At 37.4% G+C, this 18,757-nt stretch overlaps 1 protein-coding gene across 1 annotated transcript in view; it reads right to left on the reverse strand.

Annotated features, from left to right (window-relative positions):
- The window catches only part of LOC127414358 (adhesion G protein-coupled receptor A3-like), a 152,210-nt gene extending 137,220 nt beyond the window's left edge, over window positions 1–14,990 (reverse strand). The window contains exon 1 of the mRNA XM_051652331.1: window positions 14,336–14,990. Within this exon, the coding sequence (XP_051508291.1) occupies window positions 14,336–14,556 (221 nt within the window). The 5' untranslated portion in view covers window positions 14,557–14,990. The remainder of the gene's footprint in view (window positions 1–14,335) is intronic.
- Window positions 14,991–18,757: the final 3,767 nt, after the last annotated feature.

Below are 18,757 nucleotides of genomic sequence, written 5' to 3' on the forward strand. Positions count from 1 at the left end.
CTGCTAAATGGGTTGCTTGCACATTACAGACCGAAGCGGAGTGTGTGGGTGAATCTACAGTATTTACATGCATGACAACACACACATCAACACTGTCATACAATCAAGGTCAGGTCTCATCTCTGGAGTTAATCCAGTAATGCATCAGACAAATAGCATGCGTCCTGAAGCACTTCTAGCAATGCAGCATTCAAACAAATAGCTGATGATGCACTTCCAGTCACACACATGGCTTTCAGGATGAATGAAACAGAGCAATAACATGCTAAAGACACCAAGCTCAGATAGCTGATAAATGCAAAATTGTCATTAACAATATGTTGCTGAAGCCTCCGGCATCTCAGGTGTTTCTCCTGAGAAAAAGACCCCAGTAATCTTACATGTTTCTCCTCCAGAGTTTCACAAGAGATCTCAACAATGTCTCAAACTGTGCTCAGATTAACCCGTGTCCCGAAGTCAGCAATCAAAAGTCAGTTACAGTATATCAATAAATCAGACATTTCCATTCAAATTGATTTTGCAAATTTTTTTTTTTTTTTGAGTTTGCAAAGACACGTCCCTAATTGAATTAATGACATTTCATTTCATTTCCAGACTTTAGATAGAGACATATATATATATATATATATATATATATATATATATATATATATATATATATATAATTATTTATTTAATTATTTATATATTAATTATATAAATAATTATTCAATTATTTAATTATTATTATTTGTATTCATTTTCTTTTTTCTGAGGTCCACTTATAATGTTAGTCAATGTTTTGTGCAAAATACAATCATATTTTAGTTTTTTAATAACCATTTTCCACCCTCTCTCTGACCCATAATATTTAAATTATCTTTGTTTTGTTTCTGTGCCTTTAAGACTTCTATGTAAACGTCCAGTGGCTTTGATGCCGAGTCCAATGTGAGTCCTGCATCATCCTTCACTAACAGCCTTTTTCTCAAGCATTACATTGTGACAGATTCATAAACAATCTGTGCTGAAATGTGTCGCTCAAACTGTTCTGATCACACTGAAATGATCAAGGATCTGGATCAAAATAAACTTTTCAGCTCGTTTCTAACATAGGGACTGATCAGATGAATCTGCAGAGCGGTGGGTGCTACACACAGACACAAATAGCACGAGATTTTGACCACATTTACACTTACTGTATCATTAGTTCTTCTGCTGTTTAGGAATAATAGTATCTATCCTACTTCCACCTTATTACCTCACTGTGACTGGACGGGCGAAACTGAACAGTAAATAGGTGTCGTTTAAGTGTAAATTAGAACACTTCTCACACCTCAGCAAGATTTTGGAGTTTGGGTTCATTTTATGCTCTTGGACTGGAGAGTTAGTTTTCTCACTCTTCATGATATGAGTCCTGGGGGCTGGGCGATATATTGGACATTCACTAAATTATCGTGATGACTTTTTTAAGCAATATCGTGAATATAACATGATTTGAATGCGTTTTTTTTTGTTTTGTTTTTTTTGGCCACTATGTTTCCTAAAAACAAATCATGGTATAGTCATATGTGATTATTAAATCGCAAAAATCTGCGATTCAAGGCACAGATAAGCGGTGTGTGTGCTTCAGAGTGAAGGGGTGGCGCGCTGTTCTGTGTGCATGCGTGGGGCTAGTGATGTTTTCAGCGCTTTCACATGATTCGTGTTGTGTTTTACTGTAAGTGTTTTGATTTTATGTTTTGTGAAGCAATTTGTGCTAAATTGCTAAAAGCTGCCATAGAAAAAAAGTTATAATTATTATTATTATTATTATTAAGTAAAGTGCTGTAGCTTCACGTTCATGCAATTTCAATCACATTTAACTGCTACAAGTAATTATACAAATCTGAAAACTCAATACCATTTCAGAGAAAAGGAAGAGATGACAGTGTTTTTGAAGACTTGTAATGATGATTATCGCAAACTGTCAAATACACGCGACACTCAGCTCCAGGTGAAGTAAATATGACTATTATATTACAAAATACAGTATATTACTATTATACAAAACAAATAAAATCCTCAAAATGAAATTAATAATGTATTATTTTATATTACAATAATACATTTTACTGGGTCTCAAAACAATGATTCCGTATTATAATAATATTCAATCGGGTTCCAGTAAATAAATATATTTTCAGTAAATATGCCTGCACACCCTGTTCATTCACTAAACAACTATATTCACTTGAGTACAACTATATGAAGGTAAATAATGCTTTATATTAGTGCATTGTTGTAATGATGCATATATATATATATATATATATATATATATATATATATATATATAATAAAGATAACATATATTTTTTTGTGTTCATTTAGTGAAAAACTGTGGAAAACATGCCTTCATTCTTTATAATTAGATTTTTATTTCATGCATTTAACATTTTGAATCTTCTTGGCATTAATGGCTGTTTGGTTTAAATGATGTTCATCTGATGTAAAAAAAAGAAAATAATAAATACTTGTACACCATTTCAGGGCAACTACATTTTTATCAAGATAATTATAGATAGATAGATAGATACTGTATATATAAGAAAAATATTGAGCTATATACATTTAGTCACTGAACACTAACATACTTTCATAACAAATCACAGCATGATTTCCTAAGGTTGACTAATGGTTTGTAAGCTCTGTATGGCTGTGCATTCAGCCATACACAATCTCTCTCTCTCTCTAGCTCTCTCTATCTCTCTCTCTCTCTCATGTATTGCAACAGTAACATGGAGTTCAGTGTTTGTGCAAAGTTAAGCGTGTCATTCTGCGGAACACAAGGCCGTTCGCTGCGTTCCGCCCCCACATGCCTTTTTCAGGCCTGTATAACGTCCAGGAAATGAACAGCAAAACATAATTGTACATTATGTAAACAGTGAATGCTGAAATTCTTGAGTGTCCTTCCAACTTTCTATTTACAATATCAATTATGTTCTCCAAGGATAAGCAGCTTGCCTGTGAGAGAGATGAGAGAGAGAGAGAGAGAGAGAGAGAGAGAGAGAGAGAGAGGACAAATTAAATATTGTCTTGCTCGAACCACAGTGGAAATGGTGTGTGTCATTGCACTCTTTGTGTGTGACTTCTTCCGGTGGCAAAAGGTTATTACTAAACACACACACACACACACACACACACACACACACACACACACACACACACACACACACTGTCGCTGTCAAATATTTTCATATACAGTATGCAAAGTGCTTAAGTTTGACATTGGAAAGATGCTTCCATTTAAAAGACAAATGTGTGTATGTAGATGTTTGGAATAGCATACTACCAAAATACTCTTACTATTTCTGTAGTATATGCTATAGCACATATACTCATACTGTGCACAGTATTAGAGATGCACTGACTTACAAAAGCAATTATCAGCACTGTCAGACATCGGCCAATTGTTTAAAAACAGCTGATGATCAGAGCCGATTATTTCCTGTCAATCAAAAGGGGACGGAAAAAGGTGTCAGACAACTCATGCTGTGCGTGAAAGAAAATGTCTCTTGTGTGGCACAACTAGCACTATTAGTATTGGCAGATTTTGTTTCGATGCATCCCTAAACAGTGTGCAAATTTCTGTACACGTGGAATACCCAGATGGACGACTACCTTTGCTAAAATGTGCAATATGCAATCAGAGCACAATGCGTGGGATACTGTATCACTTAATGCAAAGCACATGACTTTTAGTTAAGGCATTTTCACACAAAATAGGATTAAAATGCAAAAATAATGAGATAATAACTGAACGTCAATCTCTGAATCAAACATGCAAAGTAAAGAGTCATATGACAACAATGTAGCATACTATTGATTGAAACATTTGCATGAAAGAATACCTACAGTACTGTTTTACTTACTATTTTTAGAAAATAATGGGCAGTATTCAGAATATACTTTGTAGTATGCGGTAAGTAGTGAGTTAGTATTCCATTCCAAAACAACATGCAGGAAGCGATTTTGTTGTCATGTGACAAGAAAACCATTAAAAAGGAAATTACATCACAGAATGAACCCCTGTAGACCCCCATGACTATGTTTCAAGCTCAGCCTTTTTCAAATATTAAATTATTTCACCGTATAACGACAAAGCAAAGTTAGTTCTGTTGAAGAGAAAAATCATTTCATAATATTTGTTTACAAAATAAAATTTAACATATTATCTTGAAAAACATGTTTGAAAACGTAATAATAATGACTTAGACGCAAGCACTCCTGTGTTTTCAAAGAACATATATGGCTTTTTACCTGATGGTTTAAAATGATTTGTTGAAAACTGGTATTACATTTTTCAAAACTTTTGTCATCGACCCATAATCTGAACATTCCCATCGCTGTGCTGGACTCAACAGCTGCTCAAAATTCTGCGATCAGAGTCCCAGAGCTCCTGCACCTCATTCTATTATTATAAAAGCGACAGAATAAAAATAAGTCCAATTACAGCCGTCTGCAGGCACCAATCACGAGGAGCGAGTGGAGTAAAGATCACAATCTGAAGTATTACAAACATCCCGAGTGGACGGCTCGATGATTTCTAACCTCCACTGCTCAAACTCTCGCAGCCGTGTGTTTTTCTATAATATCAGGTTACAAGGAACAGCTAACCAAAATAACATATTTCATATCGACTAACATTGACCTTGGACATGAAGCAGATTTAACTCAAGAGTTCCAAGTGTGTATAAGGAGTCTCGAACAGTTATGAGGTAAAAGGACGGGCAGCTACACACACCACAACACACTGAAACTAAAACATGTAGAATTAAGGCAACAGAAGAAACCTAAAAGATGATTCTTTCATGGTTTTTGGACCATAGTGCTAAAATGGTTTTTAGACACATACAAAAGTACTATATGGTGTTTTGTACTATTGTTACAGTTTGACTATTGTAAAATTACTGTTGTAGTACAATGGTAATATAATTGGATACTTGCCATGTACAATGGTGCTATCAAGATATGTTTGGACATGCACCAGGGCAGCACCATGGTATTCCTAAAAGTACTACCTTGGAGTACCATGTAAATACCATGGTACATAAATAAGTCAATCATTCAGTCATGGTATATATTCAGCACTACGGTATAAACCATGGCTGGTAATTTAAGTTCAAGTTACGATCCTATTGTGAGGAAAAAAACAAACAAATAAGTGGTCATTTAGCCGTCAATAAGCAACTTACAGAAGAGATCCGCACGGGCCTTAAAGGGGCCATGACATACTCTTTTTATTTTATCATTTTATTATCTTCCCTGAGGTCAACTTATAATGTCAGTAACATTTTTGTGTCATAATTTAATAATGTATGATAATTTTCCACCCTGTCTGAAATGCTCGGTTTTAAGCTATCTGGCCCTTTAAGACTTCAGTGTAAACGTCCACTGTTCTGATTGGCTAACTTCATGCAGCCCCTCAAATACAGACATGTTGGAAACTCAATCGGAAGAAAATTAACAAGCTTCACATTACAATTTATAAAACTACATTTCAGGGTTAACGCATTACGTACGGCCAACACATTTCATCTGAATGTATCAAACTGTTTACTCACGGGTCTGGTAGTGTTTAACTGCCCCATCCTTCAATAACAGTTCCTTTGCAAAGCTTGAATCATATTGTGATGGTTCACAAGCAGTCCACACTGATATGAGCCCAAAAACACAGACAATCCACACTGAAATTTTCTGAATACGCAAACGAAATACAATCCATGATGATGTTGGTTGCTTCAACCGGCCAAAGCAGAGATGCTGGTCTTCACATCTCACATCTTCCATGTTTGTTTACACACAGAATGGCATGTGTTTCTCCCAGTCAGTGGCAGCAGCAGAATGAGACGAGTTTTTTTTTCTTTTCTTTTTTTTTTCCTCCCCAATTTGGAATGCCCAATTCCCAATGTGCTCTAAGTCCTCGTGGTGGCGTAGTGACTCGCCTCAATCCAGGTGGCGGAGGACGAATCTCAGCTGCCTCCACGTCTGAGACCGTCAATCCGCACATCTCATCACGTGGCTTGTTGAGCGCGTTACCACGGAAACATAGCACATGTGGAGGCTTCACGCTATTCTCCGTGGCATCCACGCACAACTCACCACGCGCCCCACCGAGAGCGAGAACCACATTATAGTGACCACGAGGAGGTTACACCATGTGACTCTACCCACCCTAGCAACCGGGCCAATTTGGTTGCTTAGGAGACATGGCTGGAGTCACTCAGCACGCCCTGGATTCAAACTCGTGACTCCAGGTGTGGTAGTCAGCGTTTTTACCCGCTGAGCTACCCAGGCCCCTGCAATGAGATGAGTTTTTAAAAATTTCGCTTGTACCGCTCTTAAAATGTGCCGCACATCACCGAAAACACATCAGAATGATCAAAGACGTCCATCTAGTGCATGTTTACAAAAGACCAACAATTAAATATAGCACAGATGGGTGCAAAAACGGTCCAGGATGCCTTCAAAACAGCACAACAGCAAACAGAAAGATGAAACAGGATGGAGGTCTCCTTTTTAGAGTTAGAACTTGACATTGCGTCTTTTAAAAGTGGCGCTAGATGCAATATAATAGTGTAGAAAAAAACATTTAAATCCAGATGTGTAAGTTCCCTTTGCTTTAGACGATTCTCCCATGACAAGCCCATCTCTCCTCTTCACCTGTGTGAGTGTGACTGTCTGAGCACCAGTAGGCGAGGCCAAGGATACAATGAAGAAAAATAGCCGTTGATGTCTTGCTTGAAGAGGAATATGCAGATGTATTTGGTTCTTGTGACGTCACAAGTTCAACCAATTCCAAACAAGACGTTTCTAGAGTCTGGTTTAAATAAATACTAATTTTTCTATTCAGTTCTGAAACTTACACTATGTTTTTTTTATAGTACAATGACCTCTTATTTGTCATAAGATCAAGAAAAATGTAATTGCTCAAGTCATGACTCCTTTAAAATGAAACCCAAACAAGACCCGTACCAGAGACCGTGTGACCCGACCCTACCAGACACTGAAATCACTCACTCTCTTTATAATTTCTTCCCCAAGCAAGTATTGTTGCAATAGGCTGTATTTTATGTAAGCATCGTAAGCAACATTTGTAACAGCAAAGTAACAATAAACATAGTTTTAAAGGGATAGTTCACCCAAAAATTTAAATTCTCTTATGATTTACTTACCCTTATGCCATCCCGGATGTGTATGACTTTCTTTCTTCTGCTGAACACAAATTAAAATATTTAGAAGAATATTTCAGCTCTGTAGGTCCTTACAATACAAGTGAATGGGTGCCAACATTTTGAAACTCCAAAATCCACATAAAGGCAGCATAAAATAATCAATATGACTCCAGTGGTTAAATCCATGTGTTCAGACACAATATGATAGGTGTGCGTGAGAAACAGATCAATATTTAAGTCCTTTTTTGTCATAAATTCTCCTCTCTGCCCAATAGGGGGTGATATGCGTGAAGAATGTGAATCATCAAAAACAGAAGAAGGAGAAAGTTAAAGTTAAAGTGGAGATTGACTGAGCAAGGAGGAGAATTGATAGTAAAAAAGGACTTAAATATTGATCTGTTTCTCACCCACACCTATCAGATAGCTTCAGAATATATGGATTTAACCACTTTTATTTTGCTCTTATGTGGATTTTGGAGCTTTAAACTTTTGGCACCCATTCGCTTACATTGTATGGACCTACAGAGCTGAGAAATACTTCTCAGAAAACATAAAGTCATACAGATCTGGGATGGCATGAAGGTGAGTAAATGATGAGAGAATTTTCATTTTTGGGGGAACTAATCCTTTAACAACAAGACATGGTGGCCCATCCAGAGCAGAAGGGAATAAAAAACATTGGCGTACCGTTTATCAACAGTGAAGCTTTGCTTGGTGCGGAGCAATCTGGAATAATTTGTAACAATATAACAGTGACATGCAGAGGCGTCATGCCCATTCAGGCTAAGAGGGCACGTGCCCACTTATATTTTTGAGCCAAGAGGATTTTGAATGGATTATTTAAGCTTTCAAAAATGTATTTGTACCTTCAATAATTAAATTAAATGATTATTGCATGTAAAAAAGAATGTCTGATGCAGAAATCTTTATTCACATGTCTACATTTTGTCAGTCCAAATCCAATCGAGCTTTGTGCCCCCTCAAAACAAATTAGGTGCATGGCACCCCTGGTCACACAATGTCCTTTTTGCAGCCTGAACTTCTTCAGAACATTGTGACACCTGCACTAAAAACAAGCTGAGCGCAGCCAGAGACTATTTAGCAGAGATGGGCCACTTCTATTTAAATGAATGGAAGAAACTGGAACGCCAAACCAAGAAGCTCTAGCACCAAACGGTCAACGGATGTAGAAAGGAAGTCCCACCTTACAGGTAAAAGAGCCAATCACCTTTTAGATACAGACATTGCCTGTCAGTCAACTCGCTAACGTGCATGCACAACGAATCAAACAGATACTTGCATAAGTATCATGAGATGCATTTTTTAAACTTGAAGGTGTTTTTAACTTGACTCGGTGGCTAAAAAATGTAGTAGTCATGCGCGAGACGCTGAAGAAACAGTGAGACGTGGTGCAACAGTCAGAGACGTCCATCCAGCACGTGTTTACATATCAAAACAATTGAAAAACAGAGCAGACATGTGCAAAAACCCAAACCTGAATTCACTGACCTGAACCTGGCCTGACACCTGGATGTTTCTCGGGTCCCGTTGGGTTGCAGACCTCTAACTTACGTACTTATACTACATATATTCCACAGGAGTTATCTCAGCTTTAGTCTCTAAATCAAGGAAATATTAATGATAGATCACCTGTTATTATTTTTATGCAAATAAGGCTTCTTATAGAATGTGCTGGATTCACAAACATCAGCGTTATTGACTTAATTAACAAGGAAGAATTGCAGAATTGTATTAAAATGAGACATTAGTATACAATAGTGTACATTTTCTTTTGATCATGTTAAAGAATGTTATAATATATCAAAATTCACGGTGTAGTCGAGCTCACTTTCAGCATTTTAAAGAGGCGAATCAAGCAGTTTTATCTCTTATCTGCTTCATTACGCATATTGCGGCAGTTCTGAGGTGAAATGTCCACTGTGTGGCGCTAAAAGCAAGCTAAATGTTCTCCCAAACAGATGAGGTTTTTAGGGTTAATGCTCTATCAAGTTTTAAATCAACAAAACCGACCTCCCAACCCTAAACCTTAAACCTAAACCTAACCGATAGTGTCAGAAAAAGCAAATGTGAGATGAAAAACACAACTGCGTCATTTTGTGGTGCTTCTATGACACTTTGTGCTTACGTATTGACTCGTGTGCTCTTCAGGACTCGTACCCCGCTCCTTTACATCGCAAGTGCAACGCTCTATCAGTTGTGCAATTTAATCACACTGGAATAAGCTTGTAAAATTAGTTTTGTTATGTAATGCAAAAGTTAAAATGAGTCATGCGCTAGAGTAAAAGTGTTTAGATGTCATAAGATAGCATTGTGTGAGGAACAGGGCGAAAAGTAAGTGCTTATGAACTGATAATCTGCCGTTTTACTCGTGATTTGTGTGAATGAAAGTAATTGCTGTTTTATCACCTCTAGTGTTTATTTCACCAGGAAACTGACTATGTACTATGAGTCATGGGAAAATAATGTTGCAAAAATATAGGTATAGAAACGAGATTATATGCAACCAGGCTGGATTCAAGTGGATAACTGTGATGGAATGATGCTGTACTGTTCCAATAAAGTCACCAGATTGTGGTATTCTGTAGCATCCTCTACAACTAACAGTTAAGCCCAAAGTATACTTCGGTCAAACTGAGCGTTTGCATACCTGACACGTGACCCAATTCTTGTCATCGGCAAAGCATTTAATGGGTCTGAAAGGTGGCAACACTCACATTTGAGCCATTGTGGTCACAAAGACACGCTAGAAGAAGACGTAATCGCCGGTAAACAACAGGAGACTAAGGTAAAAACATCAACAGTGGATGTGCACGTCAAGTGCACATGTGTGAGGAGGTCTGGAGATACCTGTAATTGTATAACTTGAGTCTGAAGGACTATAAAGACATCTTTATAGGTCTAAACTCCTGAAGAGAAATAGTCCGGTGTCTCGTACAGTCGTAACATGCATGCGCCAACCTCCTGTGTATGTGCGCACCGTCAAATGGAGTATACTCTGACAGGCTCGCATTCGACTGTACACAGACACAGAGCGTTCGCGTCAAAATTGAAGTATACTTTGGGCTTTACAACTTGACATGCAAACTGGGGAATTACCCAGCATAAATGCCATTCAGAACAAAGATTTGGTAGCGTTAAGTCTGTTTCCTGATTTGCCTTATTTCTTTAGTGAATCCGGTGCGAAAACAACATGGAAACGTGCAGCACGTACAAATATACAACTGTTAATAATTTTTAGTGAGACCCCCCCCCCCCAATTATGTCCACCCAGTGGTCCTGAAATTTCACAAATAAACCAGGTCGCAGCATCGGGATCATCAATTTTCATCTCAACTGACTATGAAAACAGACATGGACATACGGCCATGCTCACAGTAATATCTCTCAACACATTCTCAGCTCTACGACTCTTTGGGGGTCTCGCTGGTGTGAGGTCATGCAGAGTTGACGTGTTAACCCCCCTCCAGAGATCACAGACAGAAGCACTCATGGTTTTTGATGATATTTAGGAAAGCTGGAACGCTCAGCGCTGCCAGAGGAACCGCCGTTTTCTGACTCTTTAAATAACCCGAGTGTTTATTCTGCTCCGAGAGCTGCCGCAGGGACAACACACCACCAATATATTCTTGGCAGATGCTGTATTTTCCTTGCTTTACATTTATAGACAGCTGACACTCCAAAAGCTCTCAGACACATTCTTGGGTTTTATGAAAATGTGTCTGAAAAGAAGTTAAACGACACATGATAAACTAAACTTTTACTTTATTAACCACAAACGCAGCAATTAAACTAGCAACACAGTCTTCACTAAAACTTCTGCTTGTTCAAGATTGATAATACTTGAAAGAAACCAAGAAACAATTAAAATACAGACAATTCTGTTTTGGTGTCAAATGTGTTAACCACCTACAGTTTTGTGCGTTCATTTAAGCGTACAAATATCTGTAGATCACATTAATTTGTGTGAAACAGAAAGACTTTCCTCAGACAAAACAGAGCAAACAATAAACACAGTAACATGTATGGAAAATTCCAGCAATATATATATATATATATATATATATATATATATATACTTTTGTGTGTTATACTCTGAGTCTTCTAAAGCCATAACATTTTCTTGGAAAGATTTGAGGGTGAGAAAATGATTACACAATTTTAATCTTTGGGTGAAATATTCTCAGACAGACTGTGTGAACTCAATTTACACTAACCAACAAACAAGATATACAACCATACAAAAGTCAAAATAACCCTGAAGTACATCCTAAATTGAGTATTATATACCAATCAGCCACAATATTAAAAGCACCTGCCTAATATTGTGTAGGTCCCCCTCGTGCCGCCAAAACAGCGCCAACCCTCATCTCAGAACAGCATTCAGAGATGATATTCTTTTCAGCACAATTATACAGAGTGGTTATCTGAGACTTTATCAGTTCAAACCAGTCTGGCCATTCTCTGTTGACCTCTCTCATCAACAAGGTGTTTCCGTCCACAGAACTGCCGCTCACTGGATGTTTTTTGTTTTTGGCACCATTCTGAGTAAATTCTAGAGTCTCAAAATCCCAGAAATACTCAAACCAGCCCGTCTGGAACCAACAATCATGCAACAATCGAGGCATCTTGCCCAAGATGTTTAATGGAGTGACGATGCCAGAATGATAAGGTTAAGGTCAGTAAAGATCATAATAAAAGTACCTTGGAGTGAAGAGAAGAGCATATCTCAGCTGGGGTTTTTTTCAGTGCTCGGAAAACAAAAGTGCGACCTGAGAAGTCACTTCAGGATTATGAATGTCACACTTCCTAATGCAGAAAAAACTCTTCCTGACTGACCAGAAACACTGAAACAAAAGCCAGAGATAAACGGGACAGTTCACCCAAAAGTGAAAATTCTCTCATCATTTACTCACCCTCATACCATCCCAGATGTGTATGACTTACTTTCTTCTGCAGAACACAAATTAATATCTCAGCTCTGTAGGTCATTTCAATGCAAGTGAATGGTGACCAAAACTTTGGAGCTCCAAAAAGCACATAAAGGTAGCATAAAAGTAATCCATAAGACTCCAGTGGTTTAATCCATGTCTCAGAAGCGATATGATACGTGTGGGTGAGAAACAGATCAATATTTAAAGCTGATGTACATAATTTTTTCTGTGTTAAAATACTTCTATCCAAGCTTAATATGCAGAGACATCTATTAGTAAGCCATTCATAGGTTAATTTTCTCGAAAACTGTCAACACTGTCTTTCTGTGGCGCTATCAAAATTGCTCTGTTTTGAGCGACAGCCCCAACTATGCTACTCAACCAATGTCGTGAGTTGGGGGCGGGACAATCTCTTTGTTTGACCAACGGCAGACAGGGGGCGCATTCAGAAAGCTATTTTGAAAACAAAGTTTACTTTTGCAATTCTGTTTGGTGGCGCTAGTGGCACAGAAATTACATACTCGAGCTTTAAATCCTTTTTGACTATAAATCTCCACCTTTGACCAGCCCCGACAAATGGCTGGAGATATGCACGAAGAATGCAAATCACCAAAAACAAAAAAAGAATAAGAATGTGGAAGTGAAAGTGAAAGTGGGGATTTTTAGTTTAAGAAAAAAAAACAAATCTGTGTTCCACTGGAACACACATTTGTGCTTAATTTAAAGAAATGGAGGGACGAGTCAAAATTAATTTTTGTGGTAATCAACATTATGCCACAAATGCTGTTGAACCTGGAACATTCCTTTAATGCATGGCATTAAAAATTGTTAATTACCTTAAAATAAAACAGTGGAATTTAAATAATTGTTCATGTGGACACGCCCCTTCCAACGTCCCAACTTGGCAACTCAAGCTTCATCTAAAATTACGAGTTTACAATTTAAGACTTCGCTCGGTCGTTATTATGACATTTCCGACTCCACTTGAAGGCCGCACTAGATGCAAAGGTCATGACAAACATAAATTCAGACAGGTGCATCCAAACTACTCATATATAAACTTTCTGTTGTATGATTTTTTTTTGTGAACAATAATACCAAAACTGATTTCCAACAGGTGGTTTGCATCTCACAGTGTCATCTGGTTTGTAAATGAGCTCTAGTTTACTGTCTGGCAGTTTTGCTCCCCATATTTTCTCCCTCTGGGCCTCCTAAAGTGGTTTTAATGGAATCAAAAGATGCTTTATCCTTCAAGGGTATTCTTGTGAAGAATTTTTGAGAGCTTCAAGACAAACTTGCAAACAAGTTATTTTGTTTGGGGAGAGAATCAGCACATACAGCTCATAAATCTTGACCTCTACAAGGCAGAATACGTCACACGCAGACCCGAGACAGAAATACCCTTGCAAACATCTCTGGAGGTCTAAAGGAACTGAGATGTGCACAGCGAATGTTTCTGCTTCATGATGAGAAACTTTGCTGCAACATGTTTCATTATTTAGCACAGAATACAGACAAAAATGATTCCTCTAGTCTGGTTAGTAAGACAGCTTTCCAATCTGTCAAATCAATTCTAATTCATTAAAAATTAAAACAAGGCAATCTATGTGTACTAAACACTTGTAGTGAAGTTATGTTTACTACAAGCCCCTTGATGTAAATGCATGTACTGGGGGCAAAACATGGTGTGCAATTAAACATTCGTTACAAGTTCTCATTCACAGACTAAACACTAAATTACCCTCAATGCATATTTGATGCTTGAATCAAAATCACTCAACTCAAAGTCAGTATGTTGTTTTAATGCAAACTGAACTGCTTAATTTAAGTTTGCCGGGGTGTCAAGTGGGTTGTTTAGAGGATGATACAATATTAAATATAAGAAAGCAATGTATCTTTAATTCTTCTATCAATTTTGAATCATTATGATTCATTTCAAACAGAAATACCAACATCAGAAAACAGGAATTCACTAAAGACATGTGCATGATTTTTCCATAACTTTGTGCATTTCCCAGGCCAGTAAATCACCATTTTAAAATCTCCTGATAGTCCCACGATTAACTGACCGCATGAATCCCGAACATAAGTACCAGAATACAATTAATCAACAACAATATCAAACTGTCGCACTTGATATAAAAGTATCGCACTGTGTAAAGAAGGTGCAAGTTCTGACAAGTGACTCACAGTGACACTGTTGTGTTGGGTAAAGAGCTGGGCTGCATGGTCTCCGTCAGGTCCGCATCGTCACACACAACTTTCACGCGCACACTCTGTCTATTAAATGCCTTTGATCTCTCGGAGGTGCAGTGACAGCTGTCAATCATCAGGTCAGGACAGGATCTGCTGCTCAGTGCGCTTCTCCAGCAGCCCAGAAGCGCCGCACACAGTAAGATCACCTTCATCATGTCACGTTACTTCCACCCAGCCTGCGATATAGTTACTGATCATCTCACAAGTAGATCACATATAGTTTAGTCTTTCGATCCCCGATAATCAACAAGTCCACCTGTAGATGACGGATCACTGTGCGCCATGCGTAAAAACGCGTAAAATGAAATATTGCGCTGCTCAGCTCTGCATGTCAGCGCCAGTTCTGGATTATATCGCAGTTTAGATGTAGATGCAGTACAGTTCGTGTCCTCTCCCCATGCATTTCTGCTCCTGATTCTGTGAAAGTGAGGAGAAGTTTTGTTTCAATCCATCCGAGTTAAGCGCATACTTCTGCGCATTTGGGTATGAAGAATAGAGTTTGTGTTGAGTTCTGTAAGTTTCTTCTGCTGTCAACAGGTTCCTCTTGTGGTGCTGGATGATGAAGTTACTCGCGATCCCGTTACGCGGATTCGGCTTGAAAGAAAACGGCCCCTCCTCCCGGAGATCGATCATATTATGGTGAAGGTTTAGCTCATGAATATGAATTAAACACGTCACAGTTCTCCAACAGGCCGACATGATTGGCTGAAAGAACAGTGGTAGGCGGGGACGCTGGTCAGCTGGCGGAATTCTACTATGGTGAAGGGTTTTCTCGTTAGCCCAAAGTAATTAATATTCATAAGCCATGTTTATTATTATAATTGTACAAGCATAAATTGCACAAACATCTACAGGAAAAAGAAATGAGCACTTATACAGAATTTTACATTAAACAAGTAAGCAGGGATGAAACATAAAATATCCACACGTGCACAAAACAAATAATACATAAGTAATAAACAAAAAATAAATAATAAATAAATGAAAACAAATAACACATACATGCAGAGGAAAACAGATTATTGGCTGCATCATCAGTGGTATTACCAAAACATTCCTTATAGTGTTTCAGGAATCTGTCACTTTGATCGTTTTTAGATCATTGAAGGGATTTGAGAAATGCATCGATTTCCCATAGTAGGATTTACAAGTTGTCTCACTGTGACTAAAACTTTTTATTAGCCCGAACGTCCAAGTGACAACAACCAACTAACCTTTTAACCCTTGAGTGACATAAGGGACATTTATTTATTTATTTATTTGATCATTTTGGGTGTTAATGCCAACGGCATAAATATTGCCAAAGGTGTGTGTTTTTGGGGGAATTTTGATATTTCAACCTCAGTTCCTATAATACATCTATAATACACTGTGTACACAAAATAGTTACACTCAGGACCTTCAGGACAAAAATGTCCTCCATTGAAACCCATTAAAACTGTAATATTTGATCCCAGTGTCATTAAAGCATAAAATCATGAATTCTATGATATTATACTTTCATTCCGGAGCACTGGCTTCAAAATTTACCTTTTTATTATTTTCCACCAGATGGCGCCATTTTTCTCATGTTTAGCCTATGGAGCAAATACATGCTTTTCCCCTATTCTCTGTTTGCTGCATTATAGAGCACTGCAGGCCAACTGAATAAATGATGCAGGTAAAATTGTGTGTGTGTGTGTTGGTATGGATGTCAGAGTGTGTTTTGTATGTGTGTATTGAGAAATGTGTGTGTTTGTGTAAAAAAACAACAGTGGCATTATATTAACAAACTGGCATTTAAAGGGTTAAAATACTGAAAATGAATGAATATTTGGTAGCTATGATCAGGACTGATGTTGGTTAAAAAATTAACTCATTGAAAGTGGAAAGTAATATTAATATATAATATTATTATGGCAGTTTTTTGACGTGGACATTTTTGTTAAAAACAGGCGTGACAATGAGGCATTTTGCCCACTGATTTGAAATTATACTCATATAAAATGAGATGAGAATGATATAAAATCACATGCAACGTCTAAATATCTTTTAAAGTAATTAGATCCAATATTTAGTCATTTATAAACTCTTGCAAATGTATGTTGCTAATAAAAATCCCTGAAATTATCACATTTATTTTGAGACAAAATACTTAATTTGTCATTTTCAGTTTTGTTCAAGGTGATTAAAACAAAAGGTTTTTTTTATTTAATATCGTTCAATACCTGAAAGGATTGTATTTGGGGTTGTTGAAGGGGCTAAAGCCCCCTATAAAACACATTGTTTTTCTTCAGTGGGGTGAATTGATTTTTTATGAAGAATATTCAAAGATGGCTCACATTCACTGATCCAATCACAATAGAGATTCATTTGTTAACAGAATACTTGGCCATGTTATGAAATGACAACTGTGATTGAAATGAACAGGAAATGGTGTTATTTTAAATAATCATTATCTTCATTTCCTACTCAAAAAAGCATCTTGCTGTCTCAAAAGTATCTGCAAAAGTTGACAAATTTTGCACTAACTTTTGCCCCCATATCTACAAATTATCACAATAATCGGGCCAAGTGTGGGGTAAAAGGCTCCCTCGACACCTTTATAAATAATAATAATAATAATTAATTAATTAATTAATTAATTAAATAAAACAACCTTCCTTTATTATTTATTTTCAGATGCATTATGTTGCTCCATCATTAAGTAATAATAATATATATATATATATATATTTTCAATCTTGATGCACTTGGATAGTACACCCAAAAATGAAAATTCTCTTATTATTAACTCATCCTCATGACATCCCAGGTGTGTATGACTTTCTTTGTTCAGCAGAACACATTTGAAGAAAAATGGAAAAATATCTCAGCTCTGTAGGTCCTTAAAATGCAAGTGGATGGTGATCAGATCTTTGAAGCTCCAAAAATCTCAGACAGTCAGCATAAATGTCATCCATACGACTCCAGCGGTTAAATTAATGTCTTCTAAAGTGACACAAAAATGATCAATATTTAAGTACTTTTTTTTTTTTTTAACTCTAAATCATCACTTCTGGTCAGCAGCAGCATGCATGTGTGACGTAATCGTGTTGGCATATGAGACACGTGAGAACTGACCCAAGTGCGACACATCCTGAAGAGCAGCGCTGTTTACAAGTGAGAAGGAGGAACGCTGTACAGAAGCTTTATTGGTTTTGGTTTAGATCTGTATTTATCTGTTTCTTTACCCAAAATGGTGCGTTTGTGTGCTTATCCTGGATGTCTCAACCGAGAGAAGAACGTGATATTACCTCCATAACATGCCGACATGAAAACGTCACACGAGAGACCACGTGAACTCAGCGCTATCATGAATGCACATACCGCTGCTGACCGGAAGTGATGGTTTATAGTTAAAAAGTACTTAAATATTGATCTTTTTCACACCAAAATCAAACATGTCACTTTAGAAGACATGAATTTAACCGCTGGAGTTGGATCACTATCCACTTGCATTTTAAGGACCTACTGAGCTGAGATAGTTTTTTCTATTTTCTTCAAATATGTTCTGCTGAAGAAAGAAAGTCATACACACCTGGGATATCATGAGGTTGAGAAAATGATGAGATCATTTTCATTTTTGGGGGAGCTATTTAGCCCCGTTGTACCTTACCAAAAACTTACCATATCTACAGTATCTATTAGCAGAATGTATCTAATAAAAACATTAATTGCTACAGTTTGTAGCAATTTAAATAAGAACAACTGTCTTTTAATGGCCCCTACATGTTCAGATTTACCATTATTACTGTCAAGCATCCATACATATATGCACTAATGTCATAATTACACCTCAGCAGATTCTAACTGGGACTCCAAGTCTTCTGTAGTTGTTTTTCCAGAAAAAGATATTCACTTCTCAAGTGAACTTAACTTAAAAACACTGTGTTTTCTTAGAAAGACACCTTGGTCTGTTTCTAGGATACTGACTTAATGCCACACTGAGATGATGCTGTACTGTGGTCATCAGACATGCAGTGACATCACTGCTCTTGTTGAAATAGAGATAAAGAGCTTTACCTTTTTTCCTCAGGTTAAGAAATGGTCATTATCCCTTGGCAGCCATTTATATTTACATTTATGCATTTGGCAGACGCTTTTATCCAAAGCGACTTACAGTGCACTTATTACAGGGAAAATCCTCCTGGAGCAACCTGGAGTTAAGTGCTCAAGGACACAATGGTGGTGGCTGTGGGGATCGAACCACTACACCACCACCACTCAGACTTACGTATATGACATGATGATTGGAGAAACAGACTAAAGTTTGTATTTGTGGTAAAGAAGCTGGTTTAAATCTGAGCTGGACATCATCGACTAGCATCCAGTAGG

This window comes from Myxocyprinus asiaticus, chromosome 23 (genome assembly GCF_019703515.2).
Source record: "Myxocyprinus asiaticus isolate MX2 ecotype Aquarium Trade chromosome 23, UBuf_Myxa_2, whole genome shotgun sequence".
NCBI lineage: Eukaryota > Metazoa > Chordata > Actinopteri > Cypriniformes > Catostomidae > Myxocyprinus > Myxocyprinus asiaticus.